Source organism: Dysidea avara, chromosome 8, assembly GCF_963678975.1.
Source record: "Dysidea avara chromosome 8, odDysAvar1.4, whole genome shotgun sequence".
Classification (NCBI taxonomy): domain Eukaryota; kingdom Metazoa; phylum Porifera; class Demospongiae; order Dictyoceratida; family Dysideidae; genus Dysidea; species Dysidea avara.
Genome location: NC_089279.1, coordinates 6,013,008 through 6,037,137, shown reverse-complemented (window position 1 = coordinate 6,037,137; position 24,130 = coordinate 6,013,008). Strand labels below are relative to the sequence as shown.

At 38.2% G+C, this 24,130-nt stretch overlaps 3 protein-coding genes and 1 long non-coding RNA gene across 6 annotated transcripts; 3 read left to right on the top strand and 1 right to left on the bottom strand.

The window, feature by feature from the left end:
- The first annotated feature begins 914 nt into the window (after positions 1-914).
- On the top strand, positions 915-1,829 carry LOC136262880 (uncharacterized). Its single transcript, XR_010704361.1, has 3 exons — positions 915-1,174; positions 1,248-1,386; positions 1,447-1,829. It is a non-coding gene; the product is annotated as an uncharacterized lncRNA (long non-coding RNA).
- Positions 1,830-5,331: 3,502 nt separating this feature from the next.
- On the top strand, positions 5,332-6,300 carry LOC136262870 (uncharacterized). The gene is made up of 3 exons (XM_066057297.1): positions 5,332-5,560; positions 5,705-5,840; positions 5,947-6,300. Exons 1-3 carry the CDS (start codon positions 5,425-5,427, stop codon positions 6,173-6,175), a joined length of 501 nt encoding a protein of 166 aa, XP_065913369.1. The 5' UTR covers positions 5,332-5,424; the 3' UTR covers positions 6,176-6,300.
- A 709-nt stretch (positions 6,301-7,009) lies between these two features.
- LOC136262869 (uncharacterized) lies at positions 7,010-23,973 on the bottom strand. Of its 2 annotated transcripts, XM_066057296.1 has the most exons (6): positions 23,755-23,973; positions 14,635-14,770; positions 14,341-14,585; positions 8,083-8,144; positions 7,707-7,842; positions 7,010-7,377 (listed from the first exon to the last, which is right to left on the bottom strand). In XM_066057296.1, the coding sequence occupies exons 1-3, from the start codon at positions 23,882-23,884 to the stop codon at positions 14,360-14,362; spliced, it is 492 nt and encodes a 163-aa protein (XP_065913368.1). In that variant the 5' UTR covers positions 23,885-23,973; the 3' UTR covers positions 7,010-7,377; positions 7,707-7,842; positions 8,083-8,144; positions 14,341-14,359. The 2 variants fall into 2 exon arrangements, with proteins under 2 accessions (XP_065913368.1, XP_065913367.1); XM_066057295.1 differs by lacking the exons at positions 8,083-8,144; positions 14,341-14,585; positions 14,635-14,770; positions 23,755-23,973 and adding an exon at positions 10,121-10,326.
- Positions 19,957-23,332, top strand: LOC136262816 (uncharacterized). 2 transcript variants are annotated; one of them, XM_066057227.1, is made up of 16 exons: positions 19,957-20,367; positions 20,426-20,539; positions 20,594-20,761; positions 20,814-20,984; positions 21,150-21,266; positions 21,321-21,465; positions 21,509-21,636; positions 21,702-21,914; positions 21,962-22,084; positions 22,141-22,266; positions 22,315-22,383; positions 22,436-22,521; positions 22,628-22,760; positions 22,815-22,923; positions 22,975-23,051; positions 23,112-23,332. In XM_066057227.1, the coding sequence occupies exons 1-15, from the start codon at positions 19,957-19,959 to the stop codon at positions 23,007-23,009; spliced, it is 2,148 nt and encodes a 715-aa protein (XP_065913299.1). In that variant the 3' UTR covers positions 23,010-23,051; positions 23,112-23,332. The 2 variants fall into 2 exon arrangements, 1 of the variants encoding a protein (XP_065913299.1); XR_010704343.1 differs by lacking the exons at positions 22,975-23,051; positions 23,112-23,332 and having other exon boundaries at positions 22,436-22,514.
- Positions 23,974-24,130: the final 157 nt, after the last annotated feature.

Here is a 24,130-nt window from a genome sequence, read left to right as displayed (position 1 = left end):
ATACTCTGCAGAGTCACAATTGATTCCATCAGTATGGGGAGTGCAATATCATACAGTGCAACCTACATTGATGGTGTTGACCACTACAAACAATAATATATAGCTAGAGAAATGAAAGTTTTGTGTAGTGGTGAATTCAGCAATTTAAGAACCCTAATTTAAGTAGCTACAGCCTCTATATTATAATGCTGATCTGAGTATGAAAGGAATTGCTAATCTACTTATTTCCGGAGTACATATGTATGCACTTGTGGTATGTGGGTGAGAATGGATGTGCATCCAGTAATTATAAGCTCTTCTTTAGCTATATAGCTATCAGTTATATAGCTATATACTCCCAAACACTGTACATGTACATGTGTGATCATAAGTTTTAAGCTCAAAGGCACAACTGTACATGTATGTACAAGCATTTAGCTAACCAACAACAGAGTACCAGCACTAGCTATATATAACTTTATTGTCTCCTACTAGAGCACTCAGTGCAAACTTAGAGGAGGGTTAAGGTTTCACAGAAATGCTTAATAATTGCCAAACACATTCACACTAGCTATATGCAAGATGGAGGTGTAGTGTTACACTAGAAATTCACATATGTTGTATACACACTTTCTAGTAAAAATGCATGCATGCATGCGCAATGGTGCACCGTGCCTGTATGCATGCATGCATAAGTCTCCTATGTGTTGCTACCTTTGGACTCTATATAAGTAGAATATCTATGGATAAATGTGCTTGACTGATGCATGCAAACTAACTTTGTACAGTAAGAGGGTATAGCTAAGCCATATATATAAATGATGGCTGCACTAATTCATGTATCACACCACTACACTGAAAAATTAGAGCTAGCTTACGATCACGTGAGCTAATATTCATTTCCGCGAGTATAAAAGCAGTTGTCTGTTGCGACTTGCTTTAGTTTTAATCATAGATATAATTTGCTAACGCACGTATATAGCTAATTATTGTAGCTAATTGTACGTATAGCTCGTTAATTGTACGTATAGCTTGCTAATTGCAATATCTTTCAAAATGTATCTCAAGATAACGTTTGCTCTTTGCCTTTGGTGCTTGCTGGCGGCTTACCAATATGCAAATGCCGCCGCAGTCGACGACAATGCGATCGTTGATTTGACGATGGAGAATTATTTCGCGATGTTGAATGCATCAGGTAGTCTATGCAGTATATCTCAGGAACTGCAAAAAGTAATTGCAAACCTATATTATTTTCTTGGACTCTTTAGGCACGCCAGTTGGATGCTGCCCAAGAATTGTTCGTCCAGGACCCAAAGGGTCCGTCATCCAACCGTTTAGTGGGTGGAGAGGAAACGTTGCTCTCATAGTTGACTGGGGTACTTGCACCATTGATGATAAAGGATTTTTGTAAGGATATACAGCATGAGCATGCAACTGTGTATGCAAGTAAACAATGCATCTTTACAGATGTGGAGTAAATTGGGGAGATGGTGGTCATGGTGATATCAAGTACCTTCAAGATTTTGGGCCATGTCAGATTGTTCATCAATATCCCAAAGTTGATGCATCGTACACAGTGACAGCATTTTACTGTGGTCCAGCACAACAACAGGCTAGCAGATGCTGCAGGACTCTTGTGCGCACAATTGATGTCTCATTTGACCCTGGAAAAATCAGCTTTGAGCTTTAACTTGTTCACTATATTGTAGCTCTGTATAATGTAGATAGCTACTCTATACTGAACTGCATGGGAAGCTTATAATTGTGTGTTCCTGTGTAATTGTGCATGCATGCATATAGGCATTGTGTGCTGTGTTCTTGATTACTGATTATTGAAATCAATTCATAAATTTTGTGAAATATACAGCTGGACTGACTACAAAATGAAATCAGGCACGTGTATAAACCATGTATGCATGCAGACAACACTAAATGCACATGCACTTAACTAGCTAGTTACGGCTGATTAAGACACAAAAGTTGCATGGATGTGAATGACTTAGCATCCTGCTAGTATTGTATGATAAATACACACTGGAAAAGTGACACATTCTATAGCATGCTTCTGTGCGTATGCTTATAGCTAGCTATATTGATATTCTCCATCATGCAGACAATACATGCAGACATAAATAATTGGTTGTAAGAAATAAGATGACACTAGCTATCAAGTTCTATATATAAGCTCAAAGGGAAATTAGTATAGCTAACTTAAGAGGGAAGAGTACTATCAATAAATGTCTGCTATTGCACAGAACCAACCGCCGAGCATATATAGCTATGGTACCTGATATCATTGTATCAGGCAAAATGCAGATACAGCATCTACACTAATACAAACTCATATATCTGTATGTTATATGCTTTCTAGTAATAATTCATGCATGTAACTTCTATAAATATACACATATGCATGGCTGCACACCAGTGCAAGTCTCCAAAAATTAATTTAGGCCATACCTTTTGCAAAGTGCTGGCTATGCTGTGTGGGCACATCTATAGCTATATATAGCTATACGTACTGCAGGAGAAACAATTAAGCTTGCACATATATCCAGCACTGCCCGATAATCATGTTTGTCAACAGTGCATGATAGCTATGAAGCTAGTTCATGTATTACTTCAATTGCTGCTCTTTATTTAGGTAATGTGAGCTGTATAGTAATTGCATTTCTATAAAAGCAGCTGTTTGTAGAGTAATTCTCCTAAAATTAAGTATGCACATTTTCAGTATCAGTAAACAGTTTTTGCATTGTATAGAGTTGCAACATTCAACATACATGCTCCTCAAGAGAAAACACTTGCTCTTTTGTGCTTACTGGCAGTTTTCCATGCAATATGCAATGCAGTGCATGGCAACAGTCAATAACAATACGATTATAGATTGAATTATCGTTAATATCAAGTATATAGTTTATACACAGCAGTGCTGCACTTGGTGCTGCACAGCAGTGCTGCACTAGCTCCAATTGTGGAGTAGACTGTGACTGACTGTTATGTATATCTGTCCAACAATCCTGTTAGGCGGACCCAACAACTGAGTCATCCATCCAACCTTTTCCTGGTTGGAGAGGAAGTGATGCTCTTATCGTAGAGCATGCACCATTAATGATTTTTATAAATGCCAGCAAAGCTAGCCATAAATTTACATAGCTAGCTATGACATTCATGTACATAGCTATGTAGGTGTGGAGTAAGCTGGGGTGACGGCCAAAAAGATGCAAAATATTCTGATAACTTTGCCTAGACTAGGTCACTAACCTAACAGATGTTACAGCAACTATTAGCTATATGCGTAGCTAGCAACTGGCATTTTTTTGATGCTGGAACACTAATGTGATTGCTAACTATTTCAGTTTTATAGTTTTAATTAGCTCCTTTATGTATATATATATGGTTTTATTGGCTTGATAGATCGAGTATCCTTATATACGTACCTATTTTTTTGCTCATGTCATCAGTTTTATTCCTATGAGGTCAGAATTGTGTCTGCATGATATGTCTATACAGTAAGTCTTACAAGACCACCTCATTATTGTCGACCATGTCAAGTAGGTCCCAAACATAACTAAGGTGTACTTCATGACCTCATTAATAAGACCACCTCATTATAGTGACCATGTCAAGTAGGTCCCAAACACAGCTAAGGTGTACTTCATGACCTCATTAATAAGACCACCTCATATAGTGACCATGTCAAGTAGGTCCCAAACACAGCTAAGGTGTACTTCATGACCTCATTAATAAGACCACCTCATATAGTGACCATGTCAAGTAGGTCCCAAACATAGCTAAGGTGTACTTCATGACCTCATTAATAAGACCACCTCATATAGTGACCATGTCAAGTAGGTCCCAAACACAGCTAAGGTGTACTTCATGACCTCATTAATAAGACCACCTCATATAGTGACCATGTTAAGTAGGTCCCAAACACAGCTAAGGTGTACTTCATGACCTCATTAATAAGACCACCTCATATAGTGACCATGTCAAGTAGGTCCCAAACATAGCTAAGGTGTACTTCATGATTAATAAGACCATCTCATATAGTGACCATGTCAAGTAGGTCCCAAACACAGCTAAGGTGTACTTCATGACCTCATTAATAAGACCACCTCATATAGTGACCATGTCAAGTAGGCACCAAACATAGCTAAGGGTATTATATGACCTCCGAATTAATAAGACCACTTCATCATAGTGATCATTTGTGCACGTCAGATTGTTCTTCTCTCTATTCTTGTGTGCAAATCTGATTGCACAAAGTTAATACTCTAGCTATAACTGATCTTACTGGTCTATGTGGTGTATAATGAGTATAACTAGTCAAACAAGCCAGCCAATCGCCAATTAATGCGCAAGCTTTATAGGCTCTGTCTGTCTGTCTGTCTGTCTGACTCTGTCTCCCTCTGTGTGTCTCTTTCTGACACTCTGTCTTTGTCTGTCTCTCTCTCTCCTCAGGCCGCTCTCTGAGCTTTATAGTGTATATAGCTAATTACACGAGAGAAACATCAACATTAATGATGAAGATCATGTAAACATCATGTCTCAATAAGAACAATTAGTTTGATGGTGACATAGCAACTGTCATATACATAGAATAAGATGCCCGGGGCCCAAACGGCCTGGGCCAATTAGATTTTTAGATAAGTTCTTTCTTTGTCTGCTCAGTTTTGATCTCTTGCAGACTCCAGATGTTTGATAGAGATTAGAACCCAAAGAACAAAGCAGAGCCACACACAGCATTGCTCACTAAACTCACTGCATGTGTATATGCATGTGAATCCCAATGTTTGCCTGGGGAAATTCACTGGCGGCTCTCATACTGTCAACAGGGTCATGCCAGCATAAACATGCATGCAGGATGCATGGTATCATTGGTATTATTGGTATGTAACTCTGCATGCCCAAGACTGACAATGCAGAACTAGACCATGTATGTCTATAGCTATAGCTATAGCTATAGTCAAGTGTTATATAGCTAAATAATACGTGAATATGAACTTCACAGTGTAAGGATTGTGAATAGATAAATGAGGAGCATGCCGGCATGAGTAGTAGCTGACACTGAATGGCACTTCATGTTTAATTTTATTTATTAAGGCTTTACAACACAAGTGCTGAAGATTTGTAGGACACCTGTTCCTACAGCCTGTTTAAAGTTGTTACATAAAGTGTGTTTAGCTATGGCCTGCACTTACAGGTTGCGGTAAATAACTAAAACTTAGATCAGTTCACGAGGTCATGAGACCAGAGTCATGTGTTGATATGCGATGAGTGGGAGAGACTGGCCGGGAGACTACCTGCTTCTTTACAAGACGTAGCTATAAATAGAGACTCGATGTCATTTTTTTCTTACAACGAGCTTGAGCCGGTGCGACGGTATAAGCTACTGTGGGAGGACACGAGCTAGACGAATCAAAAGTGGATGTTCCTAGTGACATGGAGCTAAAGATGATTACTTTCTTGTGTACAATCTTAGTACTGCTCTACCACCCTACAGTCTCGTCACCAGTGGACGACAACGCTATTGCAGATTTAGTATTAATGAACTATTTCAACATCATGAATGCTACAGGTATTGAATTAGCATATTCCGGCTATATTACGCTCCATAGGCTACAGTGGCCTTTTAGTTACAGCATATAGTAGCTAGCTACAGGCCTGCAGTTAGTAGCTAAACACTTGTCTTACTGGCGGTTTTGCTTATGTAACTGTATAGGCACAACAGTTGGCTGCTGCCCAGCGATCGTCGTGGGACCTCAAGGATCTCTAATCCAACCAATTTCTGGTCGGAGAGCAGGTGTTGCTCTTATAGTGGACTATGGTTCCTGTAGTGTTCATGACCAAGGATTTATGTAAGGACAGCACCCATACACGCACTGGCATGAGTCACCTGCCTAAACGTTAACCAATGTAATGTGCCGCTAAATGCATGAAATGTTGGCATATCATACTTTGTAGGTGTGGTGTGGATTGGGGAGATGGTACGAAACAAGACACAAAGAAGCTTGACAAGATCGGACCATGCAACATGATCCACCAATATCCCCAAGTCGATGCACAATACACAGTGACAGCATATTACTGTGGGCCGTCAGACGGTCAAGGGGGTACCAGCTGCTGCAAGAGTTATGTACGTACAATTGACACATCAAAGAACATAGGAGGAATAGGAGAGCTGAACCTTTAAGTGTTTACCTGGAAGGTTAAATTTACATTCGTATGTGTGTAAATACAATCTGCATGCAGCTTATATAATCTAGGAACATGATGTAATCAGTTATACTGCATATTTGGTTTATGTCTTAAACTGTAGTCGTGCATAGTTGGCATGTGTGTAGAAATTTTGAAGTCACATCTCATGTGGTTACACCAGTTTATTTTCTTTTTCCTGTGGGCAGGAAAAGTAGTAGTCTGGTGAACACAGCATGGCACTGTTGTTCTGCAACTAACAGCTGTGTGGTCTGATTGCTAGCTACAGCAGAGATGAGTGAGAACATGATGCGAGCTATTCCACTAATTTAAACTATTATGTCATCTATAAAGCAGTGAGCCTATATAGTATCTCCTGCTGCACCAATCAGAAGCCACACAATATAGAATCCCTAAAATGCTATATGTTCACGAGATCCTTTTTTCTCCTACCCACAAGCAAATGAAAAGGAAGTGATCTAGTCACACAAGACCACCTTGAGGGCACTTACTCAAATAAAATGTAGTGGACATGTCCCATTAAGTGGACATATTGCGACAGTGACACCAAAGTACATTGTCATGTATGTGTACTGCTTAGCAAAACTGCTATATAAGGAGAAATGATTATACAAAGTATAATAAAAGAATTTATAATAATAGAATTAGTTCGATTATGGATCATAGAAAAAGGTAGGGATGCATGCATATATTGTATACGTATTCAATAACTTCTTTGCTTAAAATATAGAATTCTCTGTGTGTGCGTAACACATAAATATCTGCCGCATACAAAAGCGCTTCTTCATGCAGTTTCAAGCATGCATATGAGTATATGAAAATATGTATATTTGAAACTAAATACTAATTCATATACAGAACATATATGTCATGATGATGACATTTTATACTGGCAAAGATACAGCTATAACTCTAACTCTATGCACAAATATAATGCATATATTGACAGTTCAGAGTTCAACAAGACGGCCAGGATCATATGACACGTCAATGTTTCCGGTGTAGGGAGCACATGTCAAGGCTGTTTTTGATGAGCCACTGATGGATTGTGAACAGTAATGTACAATGACAGTATATTGGCAATTTTCTTGAGGATAAGTATGCAACATTTGACATGGTGTAAGGATATCATAATGCATGGATTGCTGCTCACTTCCATCACCCCAATCCACCCGGCATCTGTGAAAAACATGGTACTCTTTAAACAGTCACCACACATGACTGGGCCTGATCATGTGGGCACAGACTATATCCCACAACATAACTAATAGAACATCTGCATTCTGTATGTTACATTTATTACGAAAAACATCCCACAACATAACTAGGTCATATGGAATAGAACGTGTGTTGCATTAATTACGAAAAAATATTAATGTTGATCATAAGTACAACTTTGTGGGTATTTTATAATGAAATGAAGGGGTATGCAGATCAAGTAAGTTGTGAAAAATACAGAGAAAAATTATGTGCCCAGGTCCGTTCACATAATAACTATATTCACTTACTCGTATCCCCGATGATCTGTATGACAGGAACCATAATCAACAATAATTGCTACACTTCCTCTGTATCCTGTAACTGGCTGAATCTTAGAGCCGTTAGGTCCTGTTACTATTGTAGGTAGGCAGCCAGCCTGTACTCCTACATTATAGATATGCGTATAATGCGACACTTTATTATCAGATTCATGGTGTACTCACAGTGCATGCATGAGTATAAGTTATATAAAATTTAAAATTTAATGGGGTTTAAATGCCAGTCCTTAATATATTGTTGCTTATCTCTATAGGTAGATTGCTTCATATTCAAATTGAAAATAGCAGGGAAGAAAGTGAGTAAACCATCATTAAAGATGTCAAAAACACATACAATTACATATACCTCGGACACATGCGACTGTACTGATGTGCAAAAAACACAGCATAGGCATGGCAAGGAGGAAGCTATAAAAATAAAATAAAGTTATAGTACAACACACACAAACAAACAAACAAACAAACAAGAAAACGACAAACTAAATGTTCCAATCATGTGCCGAAAAGATCCATTGAGAACAAGTGATTGCTTTGTAAACATCCATAGTTGTGTCTATATCACATATCATAGTCTAGTCACGTAATGAATGCCGGAATGGGACATGTAACAGACTATATTATTCTTAGTTGGTAAAGTACAGAACTCAATGAGTATAACATGCAAATTAACTAGAAGTAAGATAGCTCTTACATTGGTTAAAACATCCTTTATTAATGTTGGTAGTCTGTTCCACACCTACTGATTGTTGAGTGCTTAATTTATAGGAGTCAACTCTGCATGGTTGTTGGTTGTATAAAGTTATAGGAGTGGCCTCGGAAGATGTTGTTTATGCACCTATCCATGTCAAGCCCCACCCTGGGGGTCACCAAACATCATGGGGATTTGACATCTACATCTTTCCCACCCCTGGAAAGTGTTGGGCAAGTTACTTTAAAAGTAACTAGTTACATATTACTTGCAGCTGAACTATTTAGTTACAGTTACATATTACCCATAAAATAAAGTAACTGTAATAATATTACATATTATATTACTTTGTGTCCACAGCCTTAAGCTGTCACGTGTGAAACTACCACCTTATCACGTGACACGATTGCGTTGTTGGACAATGTGCAAATCTTGATTATAAGTAAGAAGCTGGTGAATAAGCCTCATTCAGTAGGCTTCATTACTTCGTTTTGGCTAGAGAGGATTACTAACGAGATTAGTAACTTTGTTACTTGTAGTAATAATATTATATAATATTAGATTCGTTACAGTGACTATATGACTTAGGTAACCCGTTACATTTGTAAGTAAAGTAACTTGAGTTATATTACCTGTTTTTATAGCGTATTTCGTTATATTACTTAGTTACCACAAAAGTAATAACATTATGTAACGTGTTACACATAAATGCGTTACTCCCAACACTGCCCCTGGGGCTTTTGATGGAGACAGTTTGCTGAACCAAAAGATACTTCCATACATAAATGAAATCCCCTATAGAAACCTTAGCTTTTTTGAGGTGGGGGGTTCTTACCCCCAGTCAACCGAGTTGGGCCCATGTACTGCATGGGGATTTTGACACTGAACTTTGTCAAATCTCCTGTATTTCACCACCCTACCGGGGGTGGGGCATGACATTGACAGTGCATTAGGTTAGGGAATAAACTATGACAAGTCCATGAATTATTTTGTAGCTACCTAGCTACATCAACACCAGTTTTAGCTGGTTTCTTGCATGCCAGAGCCTGAGTGGGCCAATCGAGTTGTTGTAACATGCTTGCCACACTCTGGTAGCAGTTTATATATCAAACATCAAACCTATAGGCACTATCCTCTGAACAGCTTCGATGAGCTGTATGCTATGCATTCTGACAGTATTTACTCATTAAAGTGTAGCTAAGTACATGTTTTTGTATGCATGTTGTCTACACGTACAGTAGTTAAGTATAATTAGCTAACCGACAGTGTTATAATTAGTTTGGGCAGTTGGCAGACATGTTGCCATCTGGCCCTCAACACCGCCACACTATTTTTGTACAACCATTTTAATTCCGTAATCTTGCATCTGGTGTTGTAAAGCAATGAATAAATTTTAAAAAGTAACCTATGTATAGCTATTGCACGCATGTCAGTACGCATGCATGCTGGTTAGCTTGCGTATTCCGTAGCTACCATCCAACGGCAAAAATTTAATGGAATCGGTTGTTAGCTAGTTCATTTTGAAATGAATTTCGTTTGAACGAGAGCTAAAAATTAAAGCAACATTTTTAGTTCCGGACAAGCCGGCACCGCCTAGCCAAACTGTGAACCGAGCCGGCCGGCGTATCTATATGCAGCTTACAGCTAGTAATATACATGGTCGAGTCGATATTGCTGTTACGTGTATGGAACTAACCTGAAGTTGAGGAGTTCAGAGCTTTATAGTAATTCATCATGACCAACTCAGCAATGGCGTTATTGGTGTCCACCACAACAGATGACGCAGAGTAATACTGCGAAATCAAACACAACGTGACTAGAATTATCTTGAACATGACGCAACCGGCTTAGAGTATAGTGATTTCGATCTGAGGCGTATTATTTTACTATTATAATCGATTTGATTTTATAATCGATTGCAACTTCCGTTTGGCGAAGTTAGTACACAAGCAATTACGTCACGATCATAAATACCTATCACGTGAGAAACCTTAGGCACTGCGGAAATTTGCAAAACTGCTATACATCTTAAAGGATTAATACATAGTCATTGCTGCTTCTGTGATGGCAACAATTCCTTCATCACAGGATTGGGCAGAGTTTGCCTCTCTGCCCACTGTTTGAATGTGAAAAAAAAAAGATTTAATTTGAAAAAAAAAACAAAAAAACTCTAAAAGTCAGGTAGCTATACATATCTATTCCAGTCATTAAAGAATTCTGAATAATCAGATCTATATAAGGTAATTATGTTTCTGGTCCACAGCCTGCATACTACTGGCATCCTTTTTGGAGAATGTGAAATTTCAGAAATACATGGGTAAAATGCCCGCATCAGCTTTTTGAAAAACCTGGATTATAGAAACAAATATTGGGCTGCAACAAGTATGCTAAATCTAACTATCCAAGTGTCATAATTTGTGTATCAGTGAAAACCTGCAAGAAATGGGCAGAGTGCGTAGTACGGATCGATATACTCTAATAGAATAGTCAGTAAATCACACAAAATACACTCTAATTGAGCAGTCACTTCATTGTTGCTTTGCCGTTGCTGAATTCCACCCGCCCGCACCTAAAGCTGACTTTCAAAGGACCAGAAACATAATTACCAATTGGAGTGGCCTAATCAGACACAACTTAAAAATTGATGTCCCATGCAACATGTCAGGCTCTAAGCTAGCATTCAAAAGATTTCTTAATAATCACCATGCAGGAGACGATTAACCTCTGCAGTAACAATAAGGTCGTAGAATTTTAGGTGGTTATCAAATGTATAAGGATACAATATTGCATGTGCATATATAGCTAAGTCACTACGAATGCTTGCAGTGAAAATACCTGGTCTGAGCTCAAGACTCTAACATATGATTTCAAACGACTGGATTTGACTTACCCATTACATTTTTTATCATAATCAAGTGTATTTTTGTATAACAACAGCTCTGCTAGCCTCATGTAGTGAGACTATATACATAATTTTATATGTGCCAGGCTTTTACAGATCATAAGCAGCCAACATGCATAATCTAGTCTGGCCATGTAACACCATATAGTGCAGCACCTAAGACCCTCTAATTGAGATAATCGTTCACTTTCTGATAAAAGCACCAAATTTCTTATGGGGTTTGTAGCATGTGTACTAAGTGATTTTAGAAGGGGAGGCACGTAAAAAGTCCTTTGGAACCCTACTTTTTAGACCTTGTCAAAAAAATTATTTGTTTACATGGAAAACAATCAATATCCTATTAGTTTAAAGGCTTGATCTAGTATTAGACCAGTACAAAGCCTGCATCTGCAACAAATGACCCATTAAAATGCCACATAAAACAAAATGTTTTCTCAGCCTAGCAGTAAACAAAATGACTGAAAATGCTATTTTCAAGGGGATTTGCTGAAGTTTTGCATTTCCAATGCACATAGTTCTGTAGTATCATGTACAAGGATCATCCTGATGTGTATCATTTCTTTATCAAAAGTGCATAACAAAAGTTATTGAATGATGAAGTTTTAATTGGTTACAGGTGGACATAAAATCATTGGAATATCATAGCAAACAACAAGTTATCTCTACAATAATAATTAGATTTGATCAAGATTGCGAGGATAATTGCTTAATTTATGTATATACAGAGGGATTTCAATAATTTTACTATGCCCACCTGTAACCAATTAAACTTCATCATTCGATAACTTTTGTTATACACCTTCAATAAATAAATGATGCACATCAGGATGATCCTTGTACATGATACTACAGAACTGTGTGCATTGGAAATGCAAAACTTTAATAAAACCCCTTGAAAATAGCATTTTAGTCATTTTGTTTACTGCCAGGCTGAGAAAACAATTTGTTTCATGTGGCATTTTAATGAGCCATTTGTTGCAGCTGTAGGCTTTGTACTGGTCTAATACTATATCCAGCTAATAAGATATTGATTGTTTTCCATGTAAGCAAATAGTATTTTTGACATGGTCTAAAAAATAGGGTTCCAAAGGACTTTTTACGTGCCTCCCCTTCTAAAATCACTTAGTACACGTGTTACAAACCCCATAAGAAATTTGGTGCTTTTATCAAAAAGTGATCATGAACAGTTTTGTGGCTTAAGCACTGGACTAATAGCTATAAGTAGAAGGAAAATAAGTTCAATTAGGGATCATAAAAATAAAAAGTAGAGAAACAAGGGAGGTCACCTACACCTGAAAATATACTAGTGGACATTTAACCCCTAATTCAATCTATCTGTAGCTAAACAGCCATGACTGAATTAGGTACTAAATGTCCACTAGTATATCTTCTGGTATAGGTGACCTCCCTTGTTTCTTTACTTTTTATTACTATGATCCCTATCGAACTTACTACTTGTTACTTTTTATGACTTTGAACCCGCATACCACATAAAAATGGGGGGGGGGGATGAGCACGTGCAACTATCAAATAGTGAAAAGGACCATGCACAGTACACACACACACAACACACACACTATTGAAGTTAACTTTTCACCATGAATGAATGAATAGCCACACTACATGTTTGCACCACAGACATATGCATGCTGCACTAGAATTTGTAACCATGACACTCGTGCATGATCAATACGTAAATTGAAACCAATATAGCTTGACAAGGCTAAGTTTGAAATTTTCAATCATCCATAGAGTTTCACTCACTGTAGTCCATTGCAGACAGCATATAGCCAATATAGGTGGCTGTTCCTTGCTATATAGAAGCTAGAAAAACATTAAGGGCTGAAAACTAATTTAGTTCCTTGTCAGCTGTACACTTCCTTAATTTGTACATTTATACTTCAAAATTCAAACTTATTGTCTCATTTTCTTCACAGTGTACAGTTTATAACTGAAAAATGCATTTATAACTGTTGTCTTCTATTTGCCTATTAGCTTTCTGTACTTCTGAATACAGCGTACAAGTGAATGCGTGATTCCTATTTCTGGTGCCAATATAGTCCTGTAAGTCCAAGGGGGGCAAGAGAAAGGCCAGGGAGCCCCCCTCAGATCTGCCTATGTATATAGTGGAGTAATAGCCTAATAGGTGAAACTCTGTTTATTATTAACAGAGTGCTCATGTAAATTATTACTGCACTGTCTTGTTAACAATGATGTTGGTAACTGACTTCTTTTACCATTTTTCCTCCATTATCTCTACTACGTATGAAGAGGGCACATATTCAATCCCATACCATGCACCATAAGATCTATTTTTCTCAATCAGAACAGTGGATGTTTGGAGCTGTAGCATAGTCTATGAAAAGCTCAAGGCTTTATCAGATGATTTCAAATGACTGGATTTGACTTACCCATTATATAAATTGTTTTCATATTTGAAAAGGATTTATAAGTTTTACTGCCTCTCCTCCTTTATTAAATAAATTAGTATAATACTAGCACCAAATAATGCTACGTATATCTGAATCATTAAAGGGTTAAAGCCCATGAATTTACTGTACACCTCTCCTGGCAAATTGTTCTACACACATAGTCTGTAGTTAAAACTGCACATTAAAAAAACACATAAAAATGTACACGTACCGAGGTAAGCTACGTAGTATAAATCGTTAGCATTAACATCATTGCAGTCATTTCTTGGCTGCTACCTTTGATTTCATAACTTTTTCACCCAGGCTTTGTAAGGCTGCACCAGCTTGACTGTGTTAACATTATGGCTACCCAACTTTAATTAATTATCTACATCATGCAGAATACCATAGCAACTAAATCATGTCAGATCATGCATCTAGTCTAAAATTTAATGGTACAGCTAGTGTGTTATCATGTCAATTAACGCAGTTACCACATGTAAGTGATATCTCTTGTGGAAATGATATGTATTTACAATACCTGAATGTTTTGTTAGGGAATACAGTATGTGCATACATACAGTCCAGTACATATTATCTTACGTCACAGTCCATGTATCAACTAAGGCATATTAAGGTCACTAGAGGAGACATCAATTGTGATAACATAATTATCACAAGCTGGAGCTGTCATTTCATGAGGTGGTGATGACGAAGGACCGCAGTACATTGCATGCACATTATAGGAATGGTTAACACGTGGATACTGCCATATCATCTGACATGGTAGAAGGTGGTTAACAGGTAGAACTTGAATCTCAGATCCGTCTCCCCAGTTAACCATACACCTACAATAAATGCATGAAGTATCACACATTTGCAATTGGATTTACTAACGAATAATCACGATCCTGTGGAGTGCAAGACCCATATTCCACTTTAAGGTTGACACTTCCTTTCCAACCAGAAGTAGGTTGAATTCTAGAGGCACTAGGTCCTGCCTTGATAATGCAGGGTTTACACCCAACTGCCCCTATACAAAACACAAAGACAGTTGGAATTGCATGCAGCATTCATGTATGGTAGCTACATGATGTGCAACGATAATTATTACATCATATTATCTATGATTACATGAACATATCTAGATGATATACACTGATGCAAATTCTTATAATTAGCTGCATGCCATCATTATATCACTTTAGGCATTCCAGTATCTCAGATTTTTAAATTTGAAGTAGAACCTGGCACAAAAATAATGACATGCGTTTAGGCCATACCAAATTAATTATACATACCGGTATGTTTAGTGACCTGGGAGGCCAAAAAATAAGCAAAAAAATGTAAATCATTTCTGTTTTAACTGATTGTTTTGTTAGAGTTCATATGACTGCTCTGTTACAATCTTGGCAGGTGCAATGCTAAAGTCCTTCCAAAATAAAGTGATGTAGCTCCATTTCCTTCCCCTTGGCTACTACACCTGTTACTGCTGGTACAATATTAAAGAGTCTACCAGCACTCTTGTTAAGAGATCGTGTAATTTACATTTATTGGGTGATTGACCCACTGCATCTGTGAAACATATGTCATGGCCTTAAGTTGGTATTGCACTGTCATCTGGGGATGAAAAGTGCTATGGGGTTCGTCCATATGCTGATCATCATGGAAATCTTAGTTTTATCATACACATTACAATTAATCTTTAAAAACCTTATAACTACTTTGCCTATGGGTATACACCATTGCAAGCATGCATGCAGCATACAAAGATTGCCTATAGATCCAAAATCCTGAAGTTACTCTCATTACTGAGTAGAAGCAATTGCAGTTTCAAGACAGTCCAGGTTGCTAGATGGCTTCCTAATTCAATTGTGCCATTTTTACCATAATATATTTTCTGAGGCCAGTGGGCAATCAATACGTTACACTGTGACGGACTGGGCAATTTTATTTTTGTTACCAACTTCTACTGGTCGCTTGCCCTAAACACACACAAAAGAAAAAATAAAACCAAACCTCGTATAGCTACAATAAAAAAATTAGCACGGGCCTAGCTATATACTCGAATGCACACAATTAATGGAGCAATGATACTGAAACGGCTCGTACATTCGGTTATGCATGCAGTTTATTTGTTTATTAAGGCTTAGCTAACAGCACTAGTTCTCTTGAGTTGTCACAGCAGCTAGGTAGCAAGCTACAGAACGTTCAGAGGTAGTTAGCTCCTCGATCTAGCTAACCATAGCCGTAATCATTACAGAGGCTAGTAGCGCGTGTACTGTCACGCTACAGATGGTCCCCCGCCCCAAGTGGTCCGGCCGGACCAACTAGCGCACTTCAGGCTGTCCGGCCGGACCATGTGAAGTTGCGTCAAGTGGTCCGCCCTGCTTCAATTGGTCCCCCCAATGAAACAGCTGTATAGAGGCCGGTTAGATATGGGTTACTTGTTCGTTACCGGAAAACTCAGTTATGTGGATGTTATCAGTAGCTTTCCGGCACACCGCTGCCTTTGATGATCGTGTCGAAAGGAGTTCAAAGGTGACTGGCAGCTGTCGACTCAGCCATATTTTATATTGATACGGTTGATCTACAGTCTAAACACGTGTCAGTTGCTGAACAGCGACTGTTGGCCTCGACTGTTGGCGTGACTTTACTTGATTCAAGTTTATAGCTGTACTGATTCGGCTGAGGGCTCGTCACTTTAACTCGCACTTTAAGGACGCTTAGAGCAGTATTTGTAACAGTTCAGTTTAAGGATGATGGCGGATGGCTCCGCTAACCCTGCTGGTCACAGTAGCAGCAGCCAATGTACGGAGTCGGAAGATAGTCGTGGAGAGATTGAGAGACAACTGCACGAGGATATTTTACTGTATCTTCAAGAGCAGAGGTACAGACAAGAGTGTACAAAGAACGAGAAGAGGTGTATTAGAAGAAAGGCAATGAGGTACACTTTAGAAGATGGAGCGCTTCTGTACACCAAACAGGACAAGACCAAGGTAAAGATTTACTATTATAATGCATCATGTATGCATAGGACGGAGGTGGAGAAGCCAGCATTAGGAGGCCGTGGCATAGACTCCCCGAGTCGGGCTTACTTTCTATAATTGTAGAAAGAAAGTGGCTCAGCCACTTACTCTAATAGAACAGTCAGTTGCTCTAATAGAGCAGTCACACTTAGAAACTGCGAATGCAGCTGCCAACGTATAAGCCATTGTATTTACAGTCTACCACGTGTCCCATGGTTCCTTTCTGTTATTTATTACATCTGGCTAGCTTCCAGATAATTGTACTATGAAAACTTAAACATATAGTTATGTTTCTGTCTCCCTGCCATATTTATTATTTGTTTAATCACAGTAACCCTGAGTACAGAAAGCAAACTTATGAGTCAGGAATAAAATTTTGCAGCAGTGACTATATGGCTTCCAAACTTTTCACTTAAACAGGGTGGGTCAACTGAAATAAAGTTTTGGACCATTTTAGTGAATTGCTATGCACAGCTGAATAAACAAAATTGTCACTGTTCTGTTGGAGTGGCTGGCTGCTATAGAGTATTTCTGAACTTTTGCAAAATCAATGCAAAACATACATATAGTGCAACCTCTGGTAAATGAAACAGAACTGATTCAGTTTCCACTGAAATAAGAAGTTCTTTTCGTTCAGGATGTTATGGTTCCGGTACTTGGTAGCCACCTAGTTTGCATGGCCTGCTGTTGTCTACATGGACAAATTGCTTGGTGTGATAATTTCTCTTTTAGTTCAAGATCCTATTGACTCTCTAATTCTAAGTTGTATAGAGCTGTAGGGCCATATATAGCTGCTGACTCAGCATACTATAATGCAGTGTATGTGACTGGTAATACAAGTGTATGGTTTGTATAGGTCAGATACATACTAGACCCGAAAGAGAAAGAGCGGATATTGCGAGGTTGTCATGTACACCCTACATCAGGTCACATGGGGACAAAGAAGACACAGGCAAGGATTACAGAACGCTACATGTGGCAAGGAGTAGGAAAGGATGTAAAAGCATTTGTAAGTACATACCTATACAGCTATACCTTGGGGGTATACATATATGCGGAAGTATATCATGCAGTTGATGCCTTGCAATTTAGAATAGCAGACTAATACTCAGCTTTCACCATACGTATACCAAAAAGCTATGTAATTTGGTTGCTTATTACAGTATGATACCCCTGTTACATCTTTTTGGTCTTGTCAGTTTTACTTTATGATAATGTTGTAGACATATATAATAATTATGATTATGTTGAAAATTTACCCTGCTTGCATGCTTCTATACCACTTGCAACTGCAGTATTCTGTTTTCTAAATAGCTACATAAATGAAAAATGACCCAATTATATCAATCAACATGTTGGAGTTGCTATAGAACTGTACTGCAAAACTCTATTAATTTTATATGCTTTCAGGTTGTAAAGAACAATGGTTTACCATGCACGTATACATAATGCCTTTGCACAAGATGCAAAATATTTCATCAGTAATAAACGTGCATCATCACATTTTTCTATACATCTAAGGTGAAGGAATGTGATGTGTGCCAACGGATGACAAAGAAAATGGACACAGGGGTACCAGAACTTAACCCTATTCCAGTTGTAGCAACTTGGTACCACATTGGAATAGACTTTGTCGGACCACTAAAGCACAAGTCCACTCAAGGAAATTGCTATATTCTGACAGTAGCAGACTACTTTAGCAAGTTTGTGCAGGCATTTGCTTGCAGCAATAAGGAATCCTCAACCGTGTTTAGTGCTTTGTTTAAGGTATATATATATATATATGTTGTGTGTATAATACACATATTTACTTAAAGTTTGCAAACACTTGGACGTATAGACTAATACAGAACTACAGTATATGTTTGTTAAAGCAGCTATATAATATGGGTCGGAAAAGAGTTGTATAGCCAGTTATGTGGGCCGTTTAACCCGTATTCTCCCAGCATACCAATTCCAGTATTCATTTTCTACGTCTAATTGAAACATTTTGTATAGCTGTATGAAAACCTTTGGCTAAATCACTTATCTTAGCAAGATGTGAATCTTGCTTACTTGGATGTCAATAGATTAGCTTTAGTATTCCTATCCTTTCACGCGGCTGCTGAAACTTATTAATTTTGTCATAGCTTCATCATAAAGGATCCTTTATAATTAAGCCTATCACAATCCTATGCTATGATCACCAAAATATTTTGACTTGGTTACTGGATGGTAGAAAAGTAGCTAGATAGAGATGGTAGAGAAGCAGCTAGGTGCTGAAAATTTCAACTTGATTGCTTATTGTATGTAGGAGTATGTAAAACAACTGCACAATATTTGGGAGATTACGGAATACAGAATAACCGTGCAGAAGTAATACATGTACTTTGAATGTTTGTCATTAATGTGAAACTGTGCATGCAGTTAATAACATTCACAGGTGTCCAAATTGACTTAAAGAATACTTTTGTATGTTGCATCTAATTCTGTTTCCATGCAGTAACAATAAAACAATGCAAAATAAAATCTACTAATACATTCGGAAAAGTTCACACATATACATGAACACACACACGCACACACACACACACACACACACACACACACACACACACACACACCCAAGACAAAGCAATGTATTATAGTGTGCTGCAAAAATGTAATTAAATACTAACAGAATGAAGTAGTCATTATAACCCAAGCAGCCACTAGAACCATGCAATTCAAAGTGTACCATGTTATTTACTTGCATATTACATACTTTACAGTTATTCATGCAGTTTGGATTACCAAGAGTAATTACTTCTGATCAAGGAAGTGAATTTAACAATCGCCTTGACAAGAAATTGATGAAGATGATGAAAATTGACCACCGTTTGACTACCCCTTACCATCCTCAGGTAACTACTACTCTACTATCCTATATTATATGCTATGTTGTAACTAATCAACATTAATAGTTGCATGGTAAAGAAATGCATAGTGCTATAATATGCATATTTACCTTATGCACTTTAAGTAGATACAACTGTATTATGTGTCTGTTGTAGGCAAACGGCTTGGTTGAGCGTTTTAACCAGACCATCCAGAATATGCTGGTAAAGTTTGTTAATGAGAAAAGGAACTCTGGGAAGATTATTTAGACACCTGTGTTTTTGCTTACAATACTTCTAAACACGAGTCATCAAAATATTGCCCTTTTGCTGTGATGTTTGGACGACAAGCTCTGTTACCTGTTGAAATTCAATCTCCCAAAGAAGAAGATATCGTACAGCACTTGGATCATAATGATGAAGTTATAGAACAACATTTCATTCATCAAACAAAAGTAGCACAAATTGTGAAGGAGAACATACTCACCGCTCAAAAGCGTCAAAAACAAGTGTATGACAGGAAGCACCATAACCCAGCTACATTCAAAGTTGGAGCATTGGTTCTTAGAAAAGATATGAAGAGGAAAAAGCGGGCTGGTGGAAAAATGGATTATAAGTGGCAGGGTCCTTATAAAGTTGTGAAGTCTGTTGGTAAAGGAATTTTTCAGATCCTAAACACCAATGACATTAAACAGACTTTAAAAGTCCATGGTACACATTTGAAATTGTTCTATCCACCCAAGAAGGTACATGCATGTATGTGTGGCACACAGGTGTGTGTTTATGTAAGTTATAATTGTATAGGCAACTGGTTGTATCTCAACATCTCATGACGAAAGTGATAATAGTAGCAACACATCTGTCAGAAGTGGAAAAGGATCCATTTCACATGATCCTAGTGCCAGTGTGAGCGACAAAGTAAGAACTTATAACTGCATGTTAATTGATGTAATATTATCTTGCAATACATAGGAACCATGCAACTCGATATCCCAGTATGATGACAATATCAAGACTGACCAAATAGAGGAGGACAACACATCAGTTGTTACTCACAATACTTGTACACATACTTCAAAATCTCACAACCCAACAGTGTCCATTATCTCACATGAACCTAGTGCCACCAAAAGTGATAAAGTAAGATTATTTGATACTATACTGTAATATTTATATCATGTACATGTTATAGGATCCCATCTTGACATCTCAGTGTGATGAAGATACTAAGACCAAAATTTTGGACCAAATGGATGATGGCAACATATCAGTGCTCCTACATGCTCGTACATCTCATGATCAGAGTGACTCTTCTTCAAGAACGTCCATTTCTTATGATCCTAGCAGCATCATGAGTGACAAAGTAAGTAATGTATAGGCTTATTGCCAAGCATGGTAACTATGGTTGTAGTGCAGCCAGCATACATACTTTGAGTAGTTTTAATAAGCTCACTGATTTGCTGGTTACATAGCTACTGTAGCATACTATATACACCCACGTGGAATTCTATATGAGTACATGTAATAGGAACCCAGCTATCCCAGTTTGATATCACGATGGGATGAGGAAGATATCACTCACTGTAAAGATCTAGTACGAATGAATAAGGAGCAAGGGTACAATGTATCAGTTGCTATTAATGTGGTTAGAGGTTCCTCCAATTCGTTCTTCACATATCTTACTAATGTCTATTTTCAGAATTGCCCATTGGTTTACAGTTCCCCCAAACAAGCAGGAGGCTACTTCCCAGAGTTTGGCAGTTTTAGTGCACCTGCGCTATCACCTATTTACAGCCAAAAACTGGAACACAATGAATTTAAAATAAAGCCTACATCTGATAAAGGTAAATTGTGATAGCTGGAAAAACATCACAACAGTTCCAATAGGAAAGAGGGTTGTTGATATGATATTCTCACCACCAAAGCACATTGTTACCAAGAGAAAGCTGAATTTCTCTGATAGTCCTGATACGAATTCAGTTAAGCCATTGAGACGACGTCGCAAGCTTATAAAGGTTGTATTTTGTTGTGATAATTCCTTGACAGCTATTGTAATTATTGTGTGCTTACCATTACACAGAGATGTGAGGAGTTTCAGAAAAACACCGTAACAAAGCCTCCTACAATAGCGGAACCATCAGTGGTAGCACCTATGATTGCGACAACAACAGAGACAGTGGAATCCAAGATAACAGCCACACCTAACGTAACAGCTACAATGTCTACAGCAGTAACAGGAATGATTAATACAGCCGGAGCCAACAATGGAAGCATCATACCACTTACAGCCTATGTATGTTTTTGTGCTGTGGTACATATGACTCATATATATACATACAGGATCAGCTAAAAGCTATCTGGAAAAGAAAGCCGTGCTATGTAATTAAAGCTAGGTTTGGACATTTGGCTATACATCAAGGTAGCTTTCACAACTTGAAAGGAAATAACTGGTTAAATGATGAGGTCAGTGCATTGTATTATATACCTCTAAATTTGATGCACTAAAATTAATATTATAGATAGTGAATGGATATTTACGCATGCTAGTTGAATTGAGGAATGACAGTTTTGCTGTCTTGTCACAAACCATCACTGCCCGGGTTAATCGCTCAAAATCTGGGAAATCATCGCACCTTTTAAGCAAGGTAAGATCACAAATGCTACGTGGAGGAGTTAGTTTATTCATACTATAGGAGACGCTAAGCACCAAAGTGTTTATTGTTGGAATGTACAATCGTGGAGAAAACCACTGGATATTGATTGTAAGCAATTTGCATAGGGTGATACCAATACACTTGTTGTGCTGCTCTGTAGGCAATCAACATGGAAGAAAAAAAGTTTTACTACATCGATCCTCTTGGACCATCGCGAGCCATACGTGGAGCATACACAGGTTTGAAGTATGTTCAATACTGTAACATTGACTGTTAACATAATTATACAGTGCATCACTGTGAACTAAATTGATGCAATGCACTTTTACACCTAGTTTTATATGCTCCATAGAAGGTTCTTTGCTATGAGATATAACTGCGTTGGTCAAGACAACGTCTCATTGGACAATTTTGAGCTCATTCAGCTCAAGAAAGGTGTGCAAAAGCCAGGAGACAGCTTCAACTGTGGTGTTTTGAGTTTAAATGTATAACATCTCGCTTTTGTAGCTAAGGCTATAAAGTTTGTGTATTATACACAGATTGCTGAACAATTGTTAAATTTTAACCGTATCGACGAAGACACCATTTTGCAAATGAATATGAAGAAAGCCAGAATAGATATAGGCACAGCACTCCTCACCAATTCAAGTAATTTGCTCTGCGTTAAAGTGTGCATATATACGTGTGTTTCAAATTCAGTTGACATGACTGAGCGCTGCATCATGTGTGGATGATCTGAAGAAAGTTTTCAGCATGAAGATTATACTGATCGCTGGGTATGCTATACACATATATTATTCATGTGAGAACTTTATGTATATTTATTGTGTATGTAGATCCAGTGTGGTAACTGTAATGCGTGGGTGCATGTAATCTGCTCAGGAGTAACTGTGGATGACCCTTCAGCACCCTCTTATGAATTTAACTGTATTGATTGTGTCAAACAACGTAAAGACTTTACACATTAGCTAATGACTGTAACAATTGTTGATGTATATTGGCAAACTTTGCTAACTAGTTAGCTATTTCATGGCATACATTAATTATGCTAGCTGCATCGCTTTTATGGCTAGCTATATAGCCTGGCATGACGCATGTCAGTGAATACATTAGTAGTGAATTGACAACATAGACTGATCACCGGCATCATGGCTGAGAATCCACGAAGCACAGGCCTAGCCGAGCATACAAGGCACAGCCTGTAGCCTCATACCCGATCACTGGCACTGTAGCTTTATAGTTTAAAAACAAGCTGTACGAAGAAACTGATCCGGCCGTGTTGCTTGCCGCGCCTGGATCATATTCAGCGTGGGGGACCACTTGTAGCAGAGGGGGACCAACCGTGGCGCTCTAGGTTGTCCGGGGGGGACAAGTTGAAGTGTCTCAAGTGGTCCGGGGGGACCATATAGCGCGGCTTTAACTAGTCCGGGGGGACTGATTTTGGGGGGACCAATTGTCGCATGACAGTACCCAACTTACCTGACTCATTTGCAGCTTTGTAGTAGTTATCTATAGTGAGTTCAACGATGGCGTTTGTACGGTCCAATGCTACTGCAGCTGACGCTAGGCAGAACAACGAACATAACGTGATTGAACTATTCTTCGGCATAATCGCTTCAACAGCTACTCCGGCAGTCTCTGCAACGGTAATAATCTATGCTGTAACTGAGAAACCAGCAGAGTTCATAGTGCACGTGGAGGTATAATACCTTAATTACGTCATAATATTATTTAAAGTTTACATGTACACACTCCTTGCCGTGCCCACAAGATCTCATTTTGCTTGATCTGACTGTGGTCACATGAAACCGAGGACTAATAATGTATTGTATGTATCATATTACTAATGATGGTT

Coding starts and splice junctions, on each gene's coding strand:
- LOC136262870 (XM_066057297.1), top strand. CDS start 5,425: ATGGAGCTAAAGATGATTACTTTCTTGTGTACAATCTTAGTACTGCTC. Junction 5,561..5,704: donor CAACATCATGAATGCTACAG/GTATTGAATTAG, acceptor GTAACTGTATAG/GCACAACAGTTGGCTGCTGC. Junction 5,841..5,946: donor GTTCATGACCAAGGATTTAT/GTAAGGACAGCA, acceptor CATACTTTGTAG/GTGTGGTGTGGATTGGGGAG.
- LOC136262869 (XM_066057295.1), bottom strand. CDS start 10,259: ATGTTCAAGATAATTCTAGTCACGTTGTGTTTGATTTCGCAGTATTAC. Junction 7,843..10,120: donor TCTGAACTCCTCAACTTCAG/GTTAGTTCCATA, acceptor TCTATAATGTAG/GAGTACAGGCTGGCTGCCTA. Junction 7,378..7,706: donor ACAGATCATCGGGGATACGA/GTAAGTGAATAT, acceptor TGTTTTTCACAG/ATGCCGGGTGGATTGGGGTG.
- LOC136262816 (XM_066057227.1), top strand. CDS start 19,957: ATGTTTGGACGACAAGCTCTGTTACCTGTTGAAATTCAATCTCCCAAA. Junction 20,985..21,149: donor GCAGCATCATGAGTGACAAA/GTAAGTAATGTA, acceptor TACATGTAATAG/GAACCCAGCTATCCCAGTTT. Junction 22,761..22,814: donor GTGGTGTTTTGAGTTTAAAT/GTATAACATCTC, acceptor TATTATACACAG/ATTGCTGAACAATTGTTAAA.